Source organism: Somniosus microcephalus, chromosome 16 (genome assembly GCF_052327205.1).
Source record: "Somniosus microcephalus isolate GS21.2 chromosome 16, FLI_Smic_1.0, whole genome shotgun sequence".
Lineage (NCBI taxonomy): Eukaryota > Metazoa > Chordata > Chondrichthyes > Squaliformes > Somniosidae > Somniosus > Somniosus microcephalus.
The window spans coordinates 5,308,140-5,322,110 of NC_141002.1; the positions used below are offsets into that span (position 1 = coordinate 5,308,140).

The following is a 13,971-nucleotide window of genomic DNA, read 5'->3' on the forward strand; positions in this document are numbered from 1 at the left end:
TTAAAACGACTGGAAAAATGTCTTCAGTGTAGATGCTTCAAAGAAGCGACTCAAGAAAATGTTGAACAAGTACAAAAGCATGCTCACGGACAGATATGAGTGCATCACTGGGTATGACGTGCATATCCGCATCAAGTCCAACACGAAGTCTGTCTATTGTAAGGCTAGGCTGGTTCCCTATGCGTTGAATAGTCAGGTGGAGGAAGAGCTAGCGAAGCTCAGAGAATGGAGTGCTAGTAAAAACTAACAAAAGTGAATGAGCTATCCCGATTGTGGTAGAGCCCAAAGCAGACAAAACTGTACGCTTGTGTGGTGACTACAAAGTTACTATCAACCAAGCAGTTGATAATGAGCAGTACCTGTTACCGACATTGCAAGATTTGTATGCAGCACTCTCTGGGTCAAAGGTTTTCTCCAAGCTTGACCTATTGCACACTTACGCTCATCTGACTGTTGACAAAGAGAGTCAACAGTATCTCATGATCAACACACACAAGGGACTGTACTCATACACCAAGCTGCCGTATGGTGTAAAATCCTCATCCAAAATCTTCCAGGCTATGATGGATAAGATTTTGCATGGAGTTCCAAACTGCTTATGCAATCAAGACGATGTGCTGATTGCAGCAAGCAGTGAGGAAGAAAATCTAGAAGTGTCAGATATAGTGCTTCAAAGGTTGAATGCCCACAATGTCAAATTGAAAAGGAGCAAATGTGCTTTTGTGCAGCCCAAGGTTGTGCACCTTGGTCTGAAAGTTGATGCAAATGGCTTGCAACCAGTGAAGGAAAAGGTTGATGCTGTCATCAATGCTCCAAAGCCAAAGAATGTGTCTGAGTTAAGATCTTTCCTTGGAAAGGTTCAGTACTACACACGTTTCTTACCTGAGTTAGCGACCATGTTAGCTCCATTGCATGAGCTCCTCAAGAAGGATGTCCAGTGGAAGTGGACGAAAGCGCAACAGGAAGCTTATGATGCTTGTAAGAGAAGTCTCTCTAGTGATGCTCTACTTGTGCACTACGACACAGAGCGTGAGCTTAAGTTAGCGTGTGATGCTTCCAGCTACGGTGTGGGAGCTGGCATAAGCCATGTAATGGATGATAGCCAAAAGAAACCAATCACGTTCATATCACAAACACTCACAAAGAGCAAAGGAAACTACGTGCAAATTGAAAAGGAGGCACTCACTAAGTGTTTGGAATCAAGAAATTCCAACAGTTCCTAATCAGCAGAAAGTTTACCCTGATAACTGATCACAAACCGCAACTAACAATATTGGGGTCCAAATCTGCCATTCCTGCAATGGCCGCATCAACAATACTGTGAAGGAGGAATTCCTGGAGTGTATATGGGATGGTTTCCTTGACCAATACATCGAGGAACCAACTAGAGATCAGGCCAACTTAGACTGGGTATTATGTAATGAGAAAGGATTAATGAGCAATCTTGTTGTGTGAGGCCCCTTGGGGAGGAGCGATCATAATATGAAGAATTCTTCATTTAAGATGGAGAGTGAAGCATTTGACTCAGAGACTAGGGTCCTGAAATTAAATAAAGGAAACTACGATGGTATGAGGCGTGAGTTGGCTAGGATGGATTGGGGAGCATTACTTAAAGGGTTGATGGTGGATAGGCAATGGCAAATATTTAAAGATCACATGGATGAACAACAGAATTTGTTCATCCCTGTTTGGCATAAAAATAAAACAAAAAAGGTGACTCAACTGTGGCTAACAAGGGAAATTAGGGATAGCATTAGATCCAAGGAGAGGACATATAAATTGGCCAGAAAAAGCAGCAAACCTGAGGATTGGGAGCAGTTTAGGATTCAGCAAAGGAGGACAAAGGGATTAATTAAGAGGGGGAAATAGAATATGAGAGTAAGCTTGCAGGGAACATAAAAACTGACTGTAAAAGCTTCTATAGATATGTGAAGAGGAAAAGATTGGTGAAGTTAAGCATAGGTCCCTTGCAGTCAGAATCAGGGGAACAAAGAAATGGCAGACCAATTAAGTACATACTTTGGTTCTGTCTTCACAAAGGAGGACACAAATAACCTCCCAGAGATGTCAGGGAACATAGGGTCTAATAAGAGGGAGCAATTGAATGAAATCAGTATTTGTAGGGAAATGGTGTTAGGGAAATTGACGGGATTGAAGGCCAATAAATCCCCAGGGCCTGATAATCTACATCCTAGGGTACTTAAAGAAGTGGCCCTAGAATTAGTAGATGCATTGCTGGTCATCTTCCAAAATTCAATAGACTCTGGAACAGTTCCAATGGATTGGAGGGTAGCTAATGTAACCCCACTATTTAAAAAAGGTGGTAGAGAGAAAACGGGGAATTATAGCGGGAAAATAAGCCTGGCATCGGTAGTGGGGAAAATGCTAGAGTCCATTATAAAAGATGTAATAGCAGAGCACTTGGAAAGCAGTGACAGGATCGGACAAAGTCAACATGGATTTACAAAAGGTAAATACTGCTTGACTAATCTACTGGAATTTTTTGAGGATGTAACTGCTGGAATAGAATAGGGAGAACCAGTGAATGTGGTGTATTTGGACTTTGAGAAGGCTTTCGATAAGGTCCCGCATAAGAGATTGGTGTGCAAAGTTAAAGCACATGGGATTGGGGGTAAGGTACTGACTTGGATAGAGAACTGGTTGGCAGACAGGAAGCAAAGAGTTGGAATAAACGGGTCTTTTTCCCAGTGGCAGGCAGTGACTAGTGGGGTACCACAGGGATCGGTGCTAGGACCCCAGCTATTCACAATATATATTAATGATCTAGGCGAGGGAACTAGATGTAATATCTCCAAGTTTACAGACAGCACAAATCTGGGTGGGCATGTGTGCTGTGAGGAGGATGCAGAGAAACTCCAGTATGATTTGGACAGGTTGGGTGATTGGGCAGATACATGGCAGATGCAGTATAATGTGGATAAATGCAAGGTTATCCACTTTGCTGGCAAAAACAGGAAGGCAGATTATTAGCTGAACAACAATAGATTGGGAAAAGGGGAAGTACAACAAGACCTGGGTGTCCTTGTGCACCAGTCGCTGAAGGTATGCATGCAGGTGCAGCAGGCGGTTAAGAAGACAAATGGTATGTTGGCCTTCATAGTGAGAGGATTCAAGTACAGGAGCAAGGACATCTTGCTGCAGTTGTACAGGGCCTTGGTGAGACCACACCTTGAGTATTGTGTGCAGTTTTGGTCGCCTTATCTGAGGAAGGATGTTCTTGCCATGGAGGGAGTGCAGCGAAGATTCACCAGACTGATACCTGGGATGGCAGGAAAAACGTATGAAGAGAGATTGGGTCAATTAAGCTAGAGTTTAGAAGAATGAGATGAGATCTCATTGAAACTTATAAAATTCTCTACCCCAGAGGGCTGTCGAGGCTCAGTCATTGGGTATATTCAAAACAGAAGTCAATAGATTTCTGACTAGTAATGACATCAAGGGATATGGCGATAAGGCCGGTGAATGGAATTGAGGCAGAAGATCAGCCATGATCTCATTGAATGGCGGAGCAGGCTCGAAGGGCCGAATGGCCTACTCCTGCTCCTATTTCTTATGAATGCAACTGAGATTGCAGATGAGACTCAAAAGGACTCAGTACTGAAAAGAGTGTATGAAAACATTTTGAATGGATGGATTGATCAGTATATGGACACAGAATTGAAAACATTCCATAACCATTGTACTGAATTGTCTTGTGAACAAGATTGTATCTAGTGGGGAAACAGAGTGGTGGTACCTACTTCTTTGAAATAGAATTCTGGCCGAACTTCATACTGAACATCCAGGGATCGTCAGTATGAAATCAATTGCAAGAAGCTTTGTTTACTGGCCTGGATTGGGCAGTGATCTTGAACCACTTGATCATGAACACATACATGAGTTTGACTCAGTTCAGACTTCAGTAATTGAAGTACCAGGTTCAAACAAATCTGAGACAGAAACAGGATCATCTTTCAGTTCGGAACCAAAACAAAACAGCCCAAAAATTGGTTCAACATCAAAACCTGCTGTAAAGAGACCAGGAAGGCGCCGCAATCCTGTTATTAAACTGGATTTGTAGTTCATTTAAAAGAAAAAGAAGCCAGGAGTTTTTGTTATGTGGTACATGTAATGCTGGGAAAGGTGGTATTGTGTCGGTACCTTTCTACCCAGACACAATTTAGGACTCAGAACTCAGAGATTCAAACATGAAGTGCTTTATTGGAAGGAAAGGAAGTTCTGGCAAGTTCCGAACAAAGAGAGCTAAACTTAACAGAGAACGCCCAACCATTTATCTCCTGTGACAGCGCCACCACAGGTGGGAGGAGAACACAAAATACATAACAGGTGGGACCAGTTTTGTTGTATTTGAGAGGGGAATACATACATTCTTTTTCAGGGGGAAAGCAGTTTAATGTATTATCACATGGTTTGGTATGCGCATGCTCAGTTTGCTCTGGCCTAATAAAAGCAGCACATGGACTAGCAACTCATCATGTCTCTGTCCTTCATTACAATCATCATCCTTACTACCACCATTATGGGATTTGCCATCACTTTACTACAAATATTAACATCAACACCAATTCCAGTTTACTCCAACAGCTCTATTCAATATGTGTATAATAGTTAACAGAAATAATTAAGAATCACCCTTGTGCCAGCCTGTCTTGTACATTCCTTTCCCTATCCTAGTGCTCCTATGAAGTGTTTCCTCATTGGCTACAGCTTGTGAGGCAGGAGGCTCGAGCAGCTCTGGGCCTAGAGGGCCCAGCTGCAGAGAGCAGCATCTCGGCATAGACCGGGGCAGTCTGGCCCAGCCTCATGACTCCTGGGGTGATGGAGTAGTGAAATAGAGTCCACTATCTGCATCTGCAACACATTGAGGGAAGTTTGTCATGGCATGAAGAAACCACCGGAGAGTGTGTTAGTTCAGGAAACATCGGCAGCAGATCCAGATCCAGAGGGAGGTGCTAAGTACATTGGTGGCTTCTGGAATGGTAGCTATCGCTGCCTCAATAGATACATTGGGGGTCAGCCTTAACACAACATCTTCACAGGGCTTCCAATTAGGAATATTCAGTCTGTTCTCACATTGACCAATAGCACCAGTGAGTCTCTGCTCAGCACCAGAGGAGTGGTAACAGGTGCTACTGCCGTCATGCGAGTGACAATGTGCCTACTTCCTTAAGGCCCCGTCTAATGTCAGCATATGAGGGAACTTCAGACCTGGGCCTGGAGAAGCTAGACATAGAAAGAGAAAGGATAATGGAAGCGGATTCTTTGGAGTCAGCAGCTTCACTAAGACAAGAGTCACTTTAGTCTTTGAAGACTCCAGCTGAAATGCCCCTTCCACACAACTCTCAACCTCCTGTCACTCAGTGAACAACATGTAGAGGTAGGAGGTTGACAGCATGTTAGAAAGTAGCAGCAGTTATTGTGTGAAATTATTGTTATAGTTTGGAAAATCTATAAATTGTAAATAAAAATTGGAAAGTAAAAATTGTTTGACGACATAGACTTCAGAGTTTCTTTCTCTGGTTTACAGTGGACTGAATTGATGAAATGTGTGATTTCTATCACTGAGGCATGGTCCAGCTCCCTTTGGGAATATCGGTTTTAATGGGGAGTGTGAGGGGAACCAGCCCAGAGGGAAGGGTTTTTATTTCTCTGTTTTCAAAAAAAGTTGTACACTCAGCAACAAGCTGCTGCCTCCTTCCTCTGGCTGCAGGCTGATGGATCACTCGCTCCACCTCAACTTCCTTCTGTACAAAACAACAACTTGTATTTATATAGCACCTTTAACATAGTAAAATATCCCAAGGTGCTTCACAGAAGCATTATCAAACATAATTTGACACCAAACCACATAAAGAGATATTAGGATAGGTTGGTGAAAAGGTTGGCTTCAAGGAGTGTCTTAAAGAAGGAGAGAGGGGTAGAGAGGCAGAAAGGTTTAGGGAGGGAGGAGTTTAGGGCCTAGGCAGCTGAAGACACGGCCGCCAATAGTGGAGCAATGAAAATTGGGGATAAGCAAGAGGCTGGAATTGGAGGAGCTCAGAGATCTCAGAGAGTTGTAGGGCTGCAGGAGGTTACAGCGATAGGGAGGGGCGAGGCCATGGAGGGATTTGAAAATAAGGATGAGAATTTTTAAAGTGAGGTGTTGCCGGACCGGGAGCCAATGTAGGCCTGCGAGCACAGGGGTGATAGGTGAATGGGACTTGGTGTGAGTTCAGATACGGGCAGCAGAGTTTGGATGAGCCAAACTTTACGAAGGGTGCAAGGGGGGGGAGGCCTTCCATGAGAGCATTGGATTAGTTGAGAGTCTAGAGGCAACAAAGACATGGAAGAGGGTTTCAGCAGCAGATGAGCTGAGGCGGGGTGGAGACAACCTTCTCCTGCTATAGGGATGGACGACAATGTCCTCCACTTCACCATCACCCTCTTCAACTTTTTAAAAATGTGTTCTTGGGATCTGTGGGATGCTGCCAAGGCCGACATTTATTGCCCATCCATTGATCCGGTAGTGGTGGGTCCGCTACCTTGAACCACCAGTCTATGTGGTAATGGCGCTCCCACAATGGTATTAGGTAGGGAATTTCAGGATATTGACCTAGTGACGATATCCAAGTCAGAACGGTGTGGAGGGGAGGGGAGCTTAGAGGTGATGGTGTTTCCATGACGTTGATGTTCTTGCCCTTTTCAGTGATAGAGTTTGGAGACTGTTAAGCATGGCGATGGGTTTCTGCAAATGTCAAATAACTGCCTGACCAAAGGAAAAGGAAGGAGATTTTCAATCTCACTGCTTTAGCTGAATTGAAATGTGAGCCTGGAGGAGCAAGAATACAGTGCGAGCTGAAGCATCCCGATCCACTGCTAATGCCAACAAAAAATTCAAATATAGGCACTTATCAACATGCTGCAGCAGCAGTGTGTTTAGCACTGAACATTATCTTACGCAAAATCAGGCTGTTCTGTGGTCAAACCCTGGTGCGTGCAGGATCATTGCTGTGGCAACAAGAAAATCTGAACAGTTGTGTTCATTCTGTAGGCCTTGTACAACCCCTTCCATCATGGTTTCTCCCACTTTGTCGTGGTCACTACCTCCTCCGTTATACTCTTGACCCCCTCTATCATGCTCTCTACCCCTCTAACATGCTCTCTACCCCCTCTAACATGCTCTCTACCCCCTCTAACATGCTCTCTACTCCGCTATCATCATCTACCCCCTCCAACATGCTATTTACCCCTCTATCATGCTCTAGACCCCCTCTATCATGCTCTTGACCCCCTCTATCAGGCTCTTGACCCCCCCATCATGCTCGTAACCCCCCCATCATGCTCTCTACCCCTTTATCATGCTCTCTACCCCGCTATCATCTTCTACCTCCTCCATCATGCGCTCTACCCACTCTCTTGTGGTCTCTACCCGCTCTATCATAGTCCCTAACCCTTCTACCATGTTTTTACCCCATTCTATCATGATCGCTACTCCTCTATGATGGTCTCTTCCCTATCTCATGGTCTCAATCCCCTCTCAAGATCTCTATCCCCTCTGTCATTGTCTGTACCTCCTCTACCATGGTTTTACCCCACTCACTTATGGTCTCCACCCCCTCTATCATGCTCTGTACCCACTCTATCATGGTTTCTACCCCTGCTATCATGTTGTCTACCCGTTCTCTCATGGCGTCTACACCCTCTCTAATGGTCTCTATCCCCTCGTTCATGGTTTTACCCCCTCTATTGCTCTCTACCCACTGTTTTAATATTTTATATGGCAAGATTCCACATCGTTTCAGCCTTCCTGGAAAGGTAAAACAAGTAAGGATTCAGAGAATTGCTTGAATCTTATTTTATTCACCCATAGCCATACAATGTTCAATGCCCCAGTGTCTGCACTGACAGTACCATTATCTCCCACATACCTTGAATGAGTAGTTTTGCACAGTTGGTACACGGGTGCCTGGACAAGTACACCTCACATCCTTGCAAACAATTGGGAAAGCTGAGCAGTGTTTGCTGTACAGCATGCAGGTTGTTTCTGGAGCAGTCAATTACAAGTATCCGACTGGTTCCATCTGCATCATAGATTGTAATCCCAGTTTTACAAAACTGAAATAAAAAAGATGGACATGATTTAAAACCTACAGCTCTGAGGTATTTTGCACGCTTGTGCTGTACCTGCCCTGGGAGTGTTTGATGGGACAGTGTAGAGGGAGCTTCACTCTGCATCTAACCCGTGCTGTACCTGCCCTGGGAGTGTTTGATGGGACAGTGTAGAGGGAGCTTTACTCTGTATCTAACCTGTGCTGTACCTGCCCTGGGAGTGTTTGATGGGACAGTGTAGAGGGAGCTTTACTCTGTATCTAACCTGTGCTGTTCCTACCCTGGGAGTGTTTGATGGGACAATGTAGAGGGAGCTTTACACTGTATCTAACCCGTGCTGTACCTGCCCTGGGAGTGTTTGATGGGACAATGTAGAGGGAGCTTTACACTGTATCTAACCCGTGCTGTACCTGCCCTGGGAGTGTTTGATGGGACAGTGTAGAGGGAGCTTTACCCTGTATCTAACCCGTGCTGTAGCTGCCCTGGGAGTGTTTGATGGGATAGTGTAGAGGGAGCTTTACTCTGTATCTAACCCATGCTGTACCTGCCCTGGGAGTGATTGGTGTGACAGTGTAGAGGGAGCTTTACCCTGTATCTAACCTGTGCTGTACCTGCCCTGGGAGTGTTTGATGGGACAGTGTAGAGGGAGCTTTACTCTGTATCTAACCCGTGCTGTACCTGCCCTGGGAGTGTTTGATGGGACAGTGTAGAGGGAGCTTTACTCTGTATCTAACCCGTGCTGTACCTGCCCTGGGAGTGTTTGATGGGGACAGTGTAGAGGGAGCTTTACTCTGTATCTAACCCGTGCTGTACCTGCCCTGGGAGTGTTTGATGGGACAGTGTAGAGGGAGCTTTACTCTGTATCTAACCCGTGCTGTACCTGCCCTGGGAGTGTTTGATGGACAGTGTAGAGGGAGCTTTACTCTGTATCTAACCCATGCTGTACCTGCCCTGGGACTGTTTGACGGGACAGTGTAGAGGGAGCTTTACTCTGTATCTAACCCGTGCTGTACCTGCCCTGGGAGTGTTTGATGGGACAGTGTAGAGGGAGCTTTACTCTGTATCTAACCCATGCTGTACCTGCCCTGGGACTGTTTGACGGGACAGTGTAGAGGGAGCTTTACTCTGTATCTAACCCGTGCTGTACCTGCCCTGGGACTGTTTGATGGGGCAGTGTAGAGGGAGCTTTACTCTGTTTCGAACCCGTGCTGTGGTGACGCACTATAATAATTGGAAATCAGCTATTCTTCCAGGCTTCCCACAGGATGTCCCGCCTCGCCAGCGTTACTGCCCTGAAACGGGGCGCTACCGAATTTCGCGCCTTAGTTTTAAAAGAACTGCTTCTGCTAAAATGTAATGTATTGAGTAGGAACAGACTGGATATTAGGGTGTTCTTCTTTACCCAGAGAATAGTGAGCCTCTGAAATGTGATGCCAGCTGCTGTGGTGTGTGTTCACGCTCTGCATGCTGGACTGGTTCCTGACTAGGGCAGAGATCGCATCAAGTGGAAGGAAAGTGTCTTTATAGGTAACACTGGGTCCGTGTGATCTCCTGGACTGGTTTCCATCGCCTGAGGGGGTCGGAGTGGAATTGTACGGAGTATTTTTTCCTTTACTGGCCCTGGTATCTTTTTGGGTTTTTTTGCCTCTCCCAGGTGATTACATGGCTGTGTGGGTGGATGTGAGGTGTGGGTGGGTGTGAGTGTGAAGTGTGGATGTGGGGTGTGGGTGGGTGTGAGTGTGAGGTGTGGATGTGAGGTGTGGGTGGGTGTGGGGTGTGGGTGGGTGTGAGTGTGAGGTGTGGATGTGGGGTGTGGGTGGGTGTGAGTGTGAAGTGTGGATGTGGGGTGTGGGTGGGTGTGGGGTGTGGGTGGGTGTGGGGTGTGGGTGGGTGTGAGTGTGAGGTGTGGATGTGGGGTGTGGGTGGGTGTGAGTGTGGGTGGGTGTGAGTGTGAGGTGTGGATGTGAGGTGTGGGTGGGTGTGAGTGTGAAGTGTGGATGTGGGGTGTGGGTGGGTGTGAGTGTGAAGTGTGGATGTGGGGTGTGGGTGGGTGTGAGTGTGAAGTGTGGATGTGGGGTGTGGGTGGGTGTGAGTGTGAGGTGTGGATGTGAGGTGTGGGTGGGTGTGAGTGTGAAGTGTGGATGTGGGGTGTGGGTGGGTGTGAGTGTGAAGTGTGGATGTGGGGTGTGGGTGGGTGTGAGTGTGAAGTGTGGATGTGGGGTGTGGGTGGGTGTGAGTGTGAGGTGTGGATGTGGGGTGTGGGTGGGTGTGAGTGTGAGGTGTGGATGTGAGGTGTGGGTGGGTGTGGGGTGTGGGTGGGTGTGAGTGTGAAGTGTGGATGTGGGGTGTGGGTGGGTGTGAGTGTGAAGTGTGGATGTGGGGTGTGGGTGGGTGTGAGTGTGAGGTGTGGATGTGAGGTGTGGGTGGGTGTGGGGTGTGGGTGGGTGTGAGTGTGAAGTGTGGATGTGGGGTGTGGGTGGGTGTGAGTGTGAAGTGTGGATGTGGGGTGTGGGTGGGTGTGAGTGTGAGGTGTGGATGTGGGGTGTGGGTGGGTGTGAGTGTGAGGTGTGGATGTGAGGTGTGGGTGGGTGTGAGTGTGAAGTGTGGATGTGGGGTGTGGGTGGGTGTGAGTGTGAAGTGTGGATGTGAGGTGTGGGTGGGTGTGAGTGTGAAGTGTGGGTGTGGGGTGTGGGTGGGTGTGAGTGTGAAGTGTGGATGTGGGGTGTGGGTGGGTGTGAGTGTGAAGTGTGGATGTGGGGTGTGGGTGGGTGTGAGTGTGAGGTGTGGATGTGGAGTGTGGGTGGGTGTGAGTGTGAAGTGTGGATGTGGGGTGTGGGTGGGTGTGAGTGTGAAGTGTGGATGTGGGGTGTGGGTGGGTGTGAGTGTGAGGTGTGGATGTGGGGTGTGGGTGGGTGTGAGTGTGAGGTGTGGATGTGGGGTGTGGGTGGGTGTGAGTGTGAGGTGTGGATGTGGGGTGTGGGTGGGTGTGAGTGTGAGGTGTGGATGTGAGGTGTGGGTGGGTGTGAGTGTGAGGTGTGGATGTGAGGTGTGGGTGGGTGTGAGGTGTGGGTGGGTGTGAGTGTGAGGTGTGGATGTGAGGTGTGGGTGGGTGTGGGGTGTGGGTGGGTGTGAGTGTGAAGTGTGGATGTGAGGTGTGGGTGGGTGTGAGTGTGAGGTGTGGATGTGGGGTGTGGGTGGGTGTGAGTGTGAGGTGTGGATGTGGGGTGTGGGTGGGTGTGAGTGTGAGGTGTGGATGTGGGGTGTGGGTGGGTGTGAGTGTGAGGTGTGGATGTGAGGTGTGGGTGGGTGTGAGTGTGAGGTGTGGATGTGAGGTGTGGGTGGGTGTGAGTGTGAGGTGTGGATGTGAGGCCTGGGTGGGTGTGAGGTGTGGGTGGGTGTGAGTATGAGGTGTGGATGTGAGGTGTGGGTGGGTGTGAGGTGTGGGTGGGTGTGAGTGTGAAGTGTGGATGTGAGGTGTGGGTGGGTGTGAAATGTGGGTGGGTGTGAGTGTGAAGTGTGGATGTGAGGTGTGGGTGGGTGTGAAATGTGGGTGGGTGTGAGTATGAAGTGTGGATGTGAGGTGTGGGTGGGTGTGAGTGTGAAGTGTGGATGTGAGGTGTGGGTGGGTGTGAGGTGTGGGTGGGTGTGAGTGTGAAGTGTGGATGTGAGGTGTGGGTGGATGTGAGGTGTGGGTGGGTGTGAGTGTGAGGTGTGGATGTGGGGTGTGGGTGGGTGTGAGGTGTGGGTGGGTGTGAGTGTGAATTGTGGATGTGAGGTGTGGGTGGGTGTGAGTGTGAGGTGTGGATGTGGGGTGTGGGTGGGTGTGAGGTGTGGGTGGGTGTGAGTGTGAATTGTGGATGTGGGGTGTGGGTGGGTGTGAGTGTGAAGTGTGGATGTGAGGTGTGGGTGGGTGTGAGTGTGAAGTGTGGATGTGAGGTGTGGGTGGGTGTGAGTGTGAGGTGTGGATGTGGGGTGTGGGTGGGTGTGAGGTGTGGGTGGGTGTGAGTGTGAATTGTGGATGTGGGGTGTGGGTGGGTGTGAGTGTGAAGTGTGGATGTGAGGTGTGGGTGGGTGTGAGTGTGAGGTGTGGATGTGAGGTGTGGGTGGGTGTGAGTGTGAAGTGTGGATGTGAGGTGTGGGTGGGTGTGAGTGTGAGGTGTGGATGTGAGGTGTGGGTGGGTGTGAGTGTGAAGTGTGGATGTGAGGTGTGGGTGGGTGTGAGTGTGAAGTGTGGATGTGAGGTGTGGGTGGGTGTTAGGTGTGAGCGTGAGGCCTGGGTGGGTGTGAGGTGTGGGTGGGTGTGAGGTGTGGCTGGGTGTGAAATGTGGGTGAGTGTGAGGTGTGAGCGTGAGGCCTGGGTGAGTGTGAGGTGTGGGTGGGCGTGAGGTGTGGGTGGGTGTGAGGTGTGGGTGGGTGTGAGGTGTGGGTGAGTGTGAGGTGTGGGTGAGTGTGAGGTGTGGGTGTGAGGTGTGGGTGGGTGAGGAGGGAGGGAGGTTGGGGGAGGATATAAATGTTTAGCCATAATGGTCTGGCCATCATCGTGAGTGGGGCAGTCTTGATGTACCAGCTGGACGTTTCCTGCCTGTCAATTTCCCATGTTCGTATTTACCTTCCCAAAAATTGTGGTTTTAACTCATTGGACTAACTGGAGGCAGGCAGGCAGTGGGAATCTAGCCTTTCATGCCACAGTTCCGCTGGGAATGGGGGGCGGGGGGGGAAACACAATCTCGATGTGGTGAGGTAGGAATTGGGTCCAAGAAGCACGCTGACTGGAAGACATCTCAAGAAGGAGGGAGAGGTGAAGAACTGGTGCAACCATAGGATCTAAAGGCTGCTGCTGCTAAAAGGGGCAATAGCTGCACTGGAAGACAACAGAGTGCAGCAGCATGGCAGAGAGAGCAAATGGAGACCTTTAACTTCAGGGAGTCTGAAGTCGAAATTCTGCTGGTGATAATTCAGGAGTAAGTAGGAGGAATCTGAGTCAGGAGCAGGAGAGCTCTATGACAAGAGACAAATTGCAGTGGCACTCAGTGCCTCCTCTCCAGTTCTGAAAGAAACATAATGACCTTACCAGACAGCAGAGGTAAGGTACATATGGCCTATGACCCTTCCCTGGACTCTATGGGGGAGAAATTCAGTATCACCCCGTTTGGGGCGCGATTATCGGCTGGGCGCAAAGTTTAGCGCCTGTCGCTAATTATCGCCTCCGACTGCAAACTTGGCCTCTATCGCCCCTGGAGGTGATTGGAGCGCTAAATCAGGCGCTGCACACCTGTCTTAAGGCGCAAAGGCCGAGGAGCGAGGCACTAACTCAGAGCGCTGGTGAAGCTCATGTGATGTCAGTCAGCAATGGAACACAAGACACACTGGCGCCGGACAGTTCTTAAAGGGGAGGGTCGATCTTGCTCTCCATCCACACCCTGCTCATTGCAGCCTTGAATCTCGGCCTGGAGAGGCCTGTACATCAAATCTGCTGGAAAGAACAATGGAGAGGCCCAGGGAAAGAGCTCAGAGTGCAGCCCCCAAAGTCTCTTCTAAATCGATGCAAGGAAGATCAATTAAAAAAGAACCTGCAAAGTGCTGCTCAGTGCCCAAAACTCCTCAACACAGCTTTGAATATCTCCTGCAGTCTCTCTCTCTCAGAATGCATGGTGAAAAAGTTTCGCGGGCAAAAAAAGCAGGAAGCGGTTGCCTTTAAATAGCGCTCCCCCAGTCCCTTACCGACTGCAAAACGCTCCCCTCAACCTGTTGTTGCTAGCGGCAGGCGGTAAGGCAGGGGGCGCCACTCAATATCCAGTCCGGGGCGCTACCGGGGCGTTGCATGTTCAACTGACGTCACGATCTGCGGGTGCAGGAGATCGT

The 13,971-nt window shown here is 48.8% G+C and overlaps 1 protein-coding gene across 1 annotated transcript in view; it reads right to left on the bottom strand.

The window, feature by feature from the left end:
* LOC147105950 (uncharacterized) overlaps positions 1 to 13,971 on the bottom strand; it is a gene marked incomplete at its 5' end in the record, with an annotated part of 367,623 nt that overhangs the window by 142,890 nt on the left and 210,762 nt on the right. Inside the window, one exon of the mRNA XM_086009773.1 lies at positions 7,929 to 8,115. Within this exon, the coding sequence (XP_085865899.1) occupies positions 7,929 to 8,115 (187 nt within the window). The remainder of the gene's footprint in view (positions 1 to 7,928; positions 8,116 to 13,971) is intronic.